General features: G+C 39.5%; 1 protein-coding gene across 2 annotated transcripts in view; it reads left to right on the top strand.

Moving 5' to 3' along the window:
* Positions 1-277: 277 nt before the first annotated feature.
* Positions 278-11,119, top strand: part of hps4 (HPS4 biogenesis of lysosomal organelles complex 3 subunit 2) — a 58,383-nt gene continuing 47,541 nt past the window's right edge. For both annotated transcript variants that reach the window (XM_061985870.2, XM_061985869.2), the window contains exons 1-2: positions 278-671; positions 5,902-5,992. In XM_061985870.2, coding sequence (XP_061841854.2) covers positions 640-671; positions 5,902-5,992 — 123 coding nt within the window. In that variant the 5' untranslated portion in view covers positions 278-639. The remainder of the gene's footprint in view (positions 672-5,901; positions 5,993-11,119) is intronic.

Genomic DNA, 11,119 nt, shown 5'->3' with positions numbered 1-11,119 from the left:
TTGTAGTTTATTGTCAAAATATACACTCCCATTGTCCACTTCAATATTTCTAAGATATTTCTTTATTCTTAGACGAGGGATTCCCTTCCGTGATTGGTCATTTCTATGGACACAGAAATGACGTCACCTAAAATTCCGTTTAGGGCACATAGTAATGTCGTAGTTCAGCTCTTAGTGTATATATATATTAAAAAAAAAAAAATATATATATATATATAATATATATATATATATATATATATATATATATATATATATATATATATATATATATATATAAATAAATAAAACATTATGAGTATGTCTTTCAAAATTCCGTGATGTCCGTGAACTCAGCAGTAGCTTGACCCTCTTGGCTCGCCGTCCCTTCTTCACATGACTGCGCTGCGTGTGACCGTCCTACATTCCTCCGGTGTGTGATGATGATTATCTTGTCGTTAACGAACACTTTGACGCATACGACCTAAACTTACACACCGGAGTTGGCGATGACGTTACACCATTTTCGCCTGCCATGTTTCGTGTGGGTTTTTCATTTTTATTTTTCCTAAGTTTGTAACTTGACGTGACGGCGAAGCTGTGACGTCATCACCGGTGGCGGACAACTCTTGATGACTTCTAAAAAACTCTTTTTGGACAATGGCCGACTTTATTCCGTCTGACTCGAAAGGGTAAGTAAGACCTTTCATTTCCTTTTCTTTAGTCCCAGACACAACCTTTCTACTGGAACACTTTCACATACCTCACTACTGTCTCTTGTACTAGTCACACAATTCTACTGTACACAACACTATATTGTACACAACACGATATTGTACACAACACGATATTGTACACAACACGATATTGTACACAACACTATATTGTACACAACACTATATTGTACACAACACTATATTGTGCACTACACTATATTGTACACAACACTATATTGTACACAACACTATATTGTACACAACACTATATTGTACACCACACTATATTGTGCACCACACTATATTGTACACAACACTATATTGTACACAACACTATATTGTACACGACACAATATTGTACACAACACTATATTGTACACGACACTATTGTACACAACACAATATTGTACACAACACTATATTGTACACAACACTATATTGTACACAACACTATATTGTACACAACACTATTGTACACAACACAATATTGTACACAACACTATTGTACACAACACAATATTGTACACAACACTATATTGTACACGACACTTGTACACAACACAATATTGTATACAACACAATATTGTACACAAAACTATATTGTACACAACACTATTGTACACAACACAATATTGTACACAACATTATATTGTACACAACACAATATTGTACACAACACTATTGTACACAACACAATATTGTACACAACACAATATTGTACACAACACTATTGTACACTACACAATATTGTACTAAACACCATTCTACACAACACCCTATTGTACACAACACAATATTGTACACAACACAATATTGTACACAACACCATTCTACACAACACGCTATTGTACACAACACAATATTGTACAGAACACAATATTGTACACAACACTATTGTACACAACACAATATTGTACAGAACACAATATTGTACACAACACAATATTGTACACAACACCATTCTACACAACACAATATTGTACACAACACAATATTGTACACAACACAATATTGTACACAACACTATATTGTACACGACACTATTGTACACAACACTGTATTGTACACAACACAATATTGTACACAACACTATATTGTACACAACACAATATTGTATACAACACAATATTGTACACAAAACTATATTGTACACAACACTATTGTACACAACACAATATTGTACACAACACAATATTGTACACAACACTATTGTACACTACACAATATTGTACTAAACACCATTCTACACAACACCCTATTGTACACAACACAATATTGTACACAACACAATATTGTACACAACACCATTCTACACAACACGCTATTGTACACAACACAATATTGTACAGAACACAATATTGTACACAACACTATTGTACACAACACAATATTGTACACAACACAATATTGTACACAACACAATATTGTACACAACACCATTCTACACAACACAATATTGTACACAACACAATATTGTACACAACACTATTGTACACAACACAATATTGTACACAACACTATATTGTACACGACACTATTGTACACAACACTATATTGTACACAACACAATATTGTACACAACACTATATTGTACACAACACTATTGTACACAGCACAATATTGTACACAACACAATATTGTACACAACACAATATTGTACACAACACTATTGTACACAACACAATATTGTACACAACACAATATTGTACAGAACACAATATTGTACACAACACAATATTGTACACAACACCATTCTACACAACACACTATTGTACACAACACAATATTGTACACAACACAATATTGTACACAACACTATTGTACACAATATTGTACACAACACTATTGTACACAACACAATATTGTACACAACACAATATTGTACAGAACACAATATTGTACAGAACACAATATTGTACACAACACTATATTGTACACAACACTATTGTACACAACACAATATTGTACACAACACTATATTGTACACAACACTATATTGTACACAACACAATATTGTACACAACACTATTGTACACAACACAATATTGTACTAAACACCATTCTACACAACACGCTATTGTACACAACACAATATTGTACAGAACACAATATTGTACACAACACTATTGTACACAACACAATATTGTACACAACACACTATTGTACACAACACAATATTGTACACAACACACTATTGTACACAACACAATATTGTACACAACACCATTCTACACAACACACTATTGTACACAACACAATATTGTACACAACACAATATTGTACAGAACACAATATTGTACACAACACAATATTGTACACAACACAATATTGAAAGTAGCTCCTTTTTCCTCAACACCACCAAACACTGATATTGTGTAAGCCAGAGGTTCTTCACTAAGTTCCACCTCAGGAAAAATTTGGCTCTCCAAGTAGCACCATAATGACCCACAATAAAACACAGTAGCGTACCAAGCCCAAGTATTCATCAAAAAACAAGGCAAAGGTTTTAGTCTGTGTCATATTTAGGGCCACTGTAACATTATGTGTGAAGGAGGTCTAGTCCTCGTTAGGGGTGATGTTCAAAACCGGTTCTCCCGGTTGTTCGATAAGAAAAGAACCGATTCCATGGACTCAAATCCCTTTTTGAGAACCGGTTCCCGTTATCAAGGCCACTATAGTAAAGAAAAAGAGTCGGTTCTTTATTCGAATCCCGTCCCACAGGAAATGCCCTGTGGGACATCACAGGAAATGACGTCACTTAGATTATATTACATTTTCTCTAAATGTAAGAAAAACATGAGGTCCTTAAGCCATAGGGAGTCCTTGGGGCCAAACTGTGATTTCCACTCCAATAAAAATCCTTCTAGCAGCTATTAATGATGCAAAGATGATACTATCCCTAAAAGAATGAACACATGTGGAGTTATGTACTTGACACAAACAGGTGAAATAACTGAAAACATATCCTCAACATATATATTCTAGTTTCTTCAAAAGAGCCACCCTTTGCTTTGATTACTCTTTTGTACACTCTTGGCATTCTCTCCATGAGCTTCAAGAGGTAGTCACCTGAAATGGTTTTTACTTCAAAGGTGTCATAGTTTTGATGTGACAATCTACAATGTAAATAGTCATGAAAATAAAGAAAACACATTGAAATGAGGTGTGTCCAAACTTTTGGCTTGTACTGTACATACAGTACATATATATCACTCACACACACACGCACACACACACACACACACACACACACACACACACACACACACACACACACACACACACACACACATACACTTGTATATACAGTGGGGCAAAAAAGTATTTAGTCAGCCACCAATTGTGCAAGTTCTCCCACTTAAAATGATGACAGAGGTGTGTAATTTTCATCATAGGTACACTTCAACTGTGAGAGACAGAATGTGAAAAAAAAATCCAGGAATTCACATTGTAGGATTTTTAAAGAATTTATTTGTAAATTATGGTGGAAAATAAGTATTTGGTCAATAACACAAATTCAACTCAATACTTTGTAATATAACCTTTGTTGGCAATAACAGAGGTCAAACGATTACTATAGGTCTTTACCAGGTTTGCACACACAGTAGCTGGTATTTTGGCCCATTCCTCCATGCAGATCTTCTCGAGAGCAGTGATGTTTTGGGGCTGTCGCCGAGCAACACAGACTTTCAACTCCCTCCACAGATTTTCTATGGGGTTGAGGTCTGGAGACTGGCTAGTCCACTCCAGGACTTTCAAATGCTTCTTACGGAGCCACTCCTTCGTTGCCCGGGCGGTGTGTTTGGGATCATTGTCATGCTGGAAGACCCAGCCACGTTTCATCTTCAAAGCTCTCTCTGATAGAAGGAGGTTTTGGCTCAAAATCTCACGATACATGGCCTCATTCATTCTTTCCATAACACGGATCAGTCGGCCTGTCCCCTTAGCAGAAAAACAGCCCCAAAGCATGATGTTTCCACCCCCATGCTTCACAGTAGGTATGGTGTTCTTGGGATGCAACTCAGTATTCTTCTTCCTCCAAACACGACGAGTTGAGTTTATACCAAAAAGTTCTATTTTGGTTTCATCTGACCACATGACATTCTCCCAATCCTCTGCTGTATCATCCATGTGCTCTCTGGCAAACTTCAGACGGGCCTGGACATGCACTGGCTTAAGCAGGGGGACACGTCTGGCACTGCAGGATTTGATTCCCTGTCGGCGTAGTGTGTTACTGATGGTAACCTTTGTTACTTTGGTCCCAGCTCTCTGCAGGTCATTCACCAGGTCCCCCCGTGTGGTTCTGGGATTTTTGCTCACCGTTCTCATGATCATTTTGACCCCACAGGATGAGATCTTGCGTGGAGCCCCAGATCGAGGGAGATTATCAGTGGTCTTGTATGTCTTCCATTTTCTGATAATTGCTCCCACAGTTGATTTTTTTCACACCAAGCTGCTTGCCTATTGTAGATTCACTCTTCACAGTCTGGTGCAGGTCTACAATTATTTTCCTGGTGTCCTTTGACAGCTCTTTGGTCTTGGCCATAGTGGAGTTTGGAGTCTGACTGTTTGAGGCTGTGGACAGGTGTCTTTTATACAGATAAGGAGTTCAAACAGGTGCCATTAATACAGGTAACAAGTGGAGGACAGAAGAGCTTCTTAAAGAAGAAGTTACAGGTCTGTGAGAGCCAGAGATCTTCCTTGTTTGAAGTGACCAAATACTTATTTTCCACCATAATTTACAAATAAATTCTTTAAAAATCCTACAATGTGAATTCCTGGATTTTTTTTTCCACATTCTGTCTCTCACAGTTGAAGTGTACCTATGATGAAAATTACAGACCTCTGTCATCATTTTAAGTGGGAGAACTTGCACAATCGGTGGCTGACTAAATACTTTTTTGCCCCACTGTATATATCACATATATACACACACATGTATATGTAAAGTACAATGTTTCTACTATATTTAGAACTTTTACAACCATTGGTTTCTTGAAGCATTTTTTGTTTTAATCCTGATGATTGTTTAGTTAATATGTCCAATCTTTCAGATCATGGTAAAGAATTAGTAAATGAATTAAAGCAAATCATACCATAATGGTGAGTGCTTCAAATGACTCAAATCTGTCTTCAACGGGAGCGAAAAAAACCAAGCCTATGTTTTGTACCTATCCAAGGTTAATGGTCTTTAATTTCATTGCAGGTGTCATTATTTTTTTCTATACGATGGCTCCAAGGTGAGAGGAGAAGGTGACCCGACTAAAGAAGGCATCTGCTACTTCTATCCTGAAGAGGTTTGACTGCTACTCAACTTTACTCAACTTCCACAAATGCAGACGTGTCAAACTATCGGGTTTTTTTAGGGCCACACCGCAGTTAAGGTTGCCCTCAGAGGACCGCTTGTAACTGTGAATATTAAATGAATATATATGTATACATGTACAGTTTATATTTGCCTATGCATTTTTTTAAAAGCTATAATTTACTGTAAAAGAAACGGGAGCTCAGTCGCCAGAATTTTATAACTTTCATATATAGTATGACAGCGAGGGATGTCCCGATCCGATATTTGGATCGGATCGGCTGCCGATTTTTGCCAAAAATTGCGTATCGGCAAGGCATGGGAAAATGCCGATCCAGATCCAGTTTAAAAAAAAAACTCCGGTCCGTGTTTTCTAACGCACCGATTTAAATAATACATTCCACTTTTTTGCTGCTCTGTAATTTCCGTTCCGCATTTTCCAGCACACCTTCAACACATCCACAGGTCTGTGGAGTCTCACGCAGTTGCTTTTAGCTGCTGGCATTACACTACAGGCATCTTCTCACTCTTTCCTGTGTCTCCCTCTCACAGACAGCAAGCGCACCTTCTTACACACGTCACATACTGTCACGACACACGTCACATACGTATACGTCCTCCCCGAGCAGAGAGGTAGCAGCATGGCTAACGTTAGCTGTGATGCTAGCGCAGCCGTGCGAGCAACGCTCCCTCTAAGGTGCGCGCCTGTGCAATCGCGCACTGTTTAAGCGTCCTCTGCGCATAGCAAATCTATGCCACGCACAAAATCAAATAAAAAAATAAGCGCATAACAATTTTCGACACACGGACACGACAGAGAAAACAGTTTTCGTCATCATTGTTCAAATATTGTGACGTCTGTCGAGACGCTTATCTCCATTCGTTGCCACACGTCCACACCATCAAAATGCCGAGGCAAAAATTTCCACATCAACACCGTATGAAAAAATTAGTGATTTTTTTAGTTGTGATTTCCTTCTCTGCATGAAAGTTTAAAAGTAGCATATATTAATGCAGTATGAAGAAGAATGTTTTAATGTAGACATGCAAGCCTTGAAAGAACTTTTTGAAAATCAAGACTACATTTCCTGCAAATGGGTGCATTTCTACCCTATATTTTAACTTTAGATTTATTCTCATATCAAACTCTTTTTGACACTTACATCCGGCGCCCCCCTCCACACCCTGGATTATAAATAATGTCAATAATTCAATGTGATTATCTTGTGTGATGACTGTATTATGATGATAGTATATATCTGATAGTATATATCTGTATCATGAATCAATTTAAGTGGACCCCGACTTAAACAAGTTGAAAAACTTATTGGGGTGTTACCATTTAGTGGTCAATTGTACGGAATATGTACTTCACTGTGCAACCTACTAATAAAAGTCTCAATCAATCAATCAAAACACGTAGAGTTGTTTGTGCTTACGCACCAAACAGCAGCTCAGAGTACCCACCCTTTTTGGATTCACTCGAGGGAGTACTTGAGAGTGCTCCCCCGGGTGATTCCCTCGTTCTACTGGGGGACTTCAACGCTCATGTTGGCAGCGACAGTGAAACCTGGAGAGGTGTGATTGGGAAGAATGGGCGCCCGGATCTGAACCCGAGTGGTGTTCTGTTATTGGACTTTTGTGCTCGTCACAGATTGTCCATAATGAACACCATGTTCAAACATAAGGGTGTCCATATGTGCACTTGGCACCAGGACGCCCTAGGCCGCAGTTCCATGATCGACTTTGCAGTTGTGTCATCGGATTTGCGGTCTCATGTTTTGGACACTCGGGTGAAGAGAGGGGCGGAGCTTTCTACCGATCACCACCTGGTGGTGAGTTGGCTGCGATGGTGGGGGAGGATGCCGGACAGACCTGGCAGGCCCAAACGCATTGTGAGGGTTTGCTGGGAACGTCTGGCAGAGTCTCCTGTCAGAGAGAGTTTCAATTCCCACCTCCGGAAGAACTTTGAACATGTCACGAGGGAGGTGATGGACATTGAGTCCGAGTGGACGATGTTCCGTACCTCTATTGTCGAGGCGACCGATTGGAGCTGTTTCCTCCACCGAGTGGCGGGTCTCTCCCTTAGAGATAGGGTGAGAAGCTCTGTCATCCGGGGGGAGCTCAAAGTAAAGCCGCTGCTCCTCCACATGGAGAGGAGCCAGATGAGGTGGTTCGGGCATCTGGTCAGGATGCCACCCGAACGCCTCCCTAGGGAGGTGTTTCGGGCACGTCCGACCGGTAGGAGGCCACGGGGAAGACCCAGGACACGTTGGGAAGACTATGTCTCCCGGCTGGCCTGGGAACGCCTCAGGGTCCCCCGGGAGGGGCTGGACCAAGTGGCTGGGGAGAGGGAAGTCTGGGCTTCTCTGCTTAAGCTGCTGCCCCCGCGACCCGACCTCGGATAAGCGGAAGAAGATGGAAGATAAAACATTTAATCAGATACGCTTTAAAAAAATGTGTTATTGTATTTACTTTGGTGACTTGCTATGAAATATTTTCACTTTGAAATTCTATTGTCAAAGTATCCGCTCTGGACTGGAAATGGAAATGGCTTCGGAGGCCGAAAATGTTGATGTAGTACAGTGACTGGTCACTAGGTGTCAGTAACATCACATGGATGTAACTAGTACCTATAGGGGGAATCCTCCAACCTTATTTAAAAGGAATACAGTCTTTCATTAAAAGCAGAGGTGGGTAGAGTAGCCAGAAATTGTACTCAAGTAAGAGTACTGTTACTTTAGAGATTTATTACTCAAGTAAAAGTAAGGAGTAGTCACCCAAATATTTACTTGAGTAAAAGTAAAAAGTATGTTGTGAAAAAACTACTCAAGTACTGAGTAACTGATGAGTAACATACACACACATATCATATATATATATATATATATATATATATATATATATATATATATATATATATATATATATATATATATATATATATATACATATACATTGATATATACAGTATATAATTTATATTTATTTATTTTGCCGTTTTTGTTTACATGTTAAAGGTGTTTTAATGAATATACATGCATGTTTAACACATATAGATTCCTTTCTTTCATGAAGACAAGAATATAAGTTGGTGTATTACCTGATTCTGATGACTTGCATTGATTGTAATCAGACAGTAGTGATGATAACGTCCACGTTTTCAAATGGAGGAGAAAAAAAGTTCCTCCTTTCTGTCTAATACCACATGAAAGTGGTTGGTTTTTGGCATCTTATTTGTCCAGCTTCCATATTCGTTTTTATGCACTTTACAAGAAATACATTGGCGGCAAACTCCGTAGCTTGCTAGCTTGTTTGCGCCGGCTTTCGGAGACTCTTGTTTTGAAAGCGCAGGCGCGATGGAGCGGCACTTTTATTGTGAAGACAGGAACTGTGCGGTCAGTCTTTAGGCTTTTGACGGGATGTACGGTTGAAATGGAAAAGGGTCTTTTTTCCTTCACACTTTTGATTGATTGGAACTTTTATTAGTAGATTGCACAGTACAGTACATATTCCGTACAAATGACCACTAAATGGTAACACCCCAATAAGTTTTTCAACTTGTTTAAGTCAGGTCATGTGACCGCCTGGCTCTGTTTGATTGGTCCAACGTCACCAGTGACTGCATCTGATTGGTGGAACGGAGTGAACGTCACCAGTAAGGCAGGCACTTTGAAGGTCTGTCTGACAGACCAAAACAAACAAAGCGTGCATTAACAGATCGATAAAAATTAGTAGCGAGTAGCGAGCTGAATGTAGATAAAAGTAGCGGAGTAAAAGTAGCGTTTCTTCTCTATAAATATACTCAAGTAAAAGTAAAAGTATGTTGCATTAAAACTACTCTTAGAAGTACAATTCATCCCAAAAGTTACTCAAGTAGATGTAACGGAGTAAATGTAGCGCGTTACTACCCACCTCTGATTAAAAGTAACAAACCAGAGATCCAATTTGCGACTTTTCCAACTCAAAAAAAAAGGCTTAACGACTGTTAAAGACGGTAGAGTTTGGATAGTTAATCAGTTAATCAATCACATTTTCCTTATATAGCCTTTAAAGGCCTACTGAAAGCCACTACTAGCGACCACGCAGTCTGATAGTTTATATATCAATGATGAAATCTTAACATTGCAACACATGCCCATACGGCCGGGTTAACTTATAAAGTGCAATTTTAAATTTCCTGCGAAACTTCCGGTTGAAAACGTCTAAGTATGATGACGTATGCGCGTGACGTCGATGGTTGAAACGGAAGTATTGGGACGCCATTGTATCCAATACAAAAAGCTCAGTTTTCATCGCAAAATTCCACAGTATTCTGAACATCTGTGTTGGTGAATCTTTTGCAATTTGTTTAATGAACAATGGAGACTGCAAAGAAGAAAGCTGTAGATGTGATCGGTGTATTAGCGTCTGGCTACAGCAACACGACCAGGAGGACTTTGACTTGGATAGAAGACGCGCTATAGACGCTAGCCGCCGACCGCATCGATGATCGGGTGAAGTCCTTCGTCGCTCCGTCGATCGCTGGAACGCAGGTGAGCCTCGGTGTTGATGAGCAGATGAGGGTTGGCGTAGGTGGAGAGCTAATGTTTTTATCATAGCTCTGTCGAGTTCCGTAGCTAAGTTAGATTCAATGGCGTCGTTAGCAAAAGCATTGTTAAGCTTCGCCAGGCTGGAAAGCATTAAGCGTGTAGTTCCAGGTCCATGGTTTAATAGTATTGTTGATTTTATGTCTATCCTTCCAGTCAGGGGTTTATTTCTTTTGTTTCTATCTGCAGTTAAGCCCGATGCTATCACGTTAGCTCCGTAGCTAAAGTGCTTCACCGATGTATTGTCGCGGAGATACAAGTCACTGTGAATGTCCATTTTGCGTTCTCGACTCTCATTTTCAAGAGGATATAGTATCCGAGGTGGTTTAAAATACAAATCCGTGATCCACAATAGGAAGAGAGTGTGGAATCCAATGAGCCCTTGTACCTAAGTTACGGTCAGAGCGAAAAAAGATGCGTCCTGCACTGCACTCTAGTCCTTCACTCTCACGTTCCTCATGCACGAATCTTTCATCCTGGCTCAAATTAATGGGGTAATCGTCGCTTTCTCGGTCCCAATCGCTCTCGCT

This window comes from Nerophis lumbriciformis, linkage group LG12 (genome assembly GCF_033978685.3).
Source record: "Nerophis lumbriciformis linkage group LG12, RoL_Nlum_v2.1, whole genome shotgun sequence".
In the NCBI taxonomy this organism is placed as follows: domain Eukaryota; kingdom Metazoa; phylum Chordata; class Actinopteri; order Syngnathiformes; family Syngnathidae; genus Nerophis; species Nerophis lumbriciformis.
This window is presented reverse-complemented; position numbering and strand designations above follow the sequence as displayed.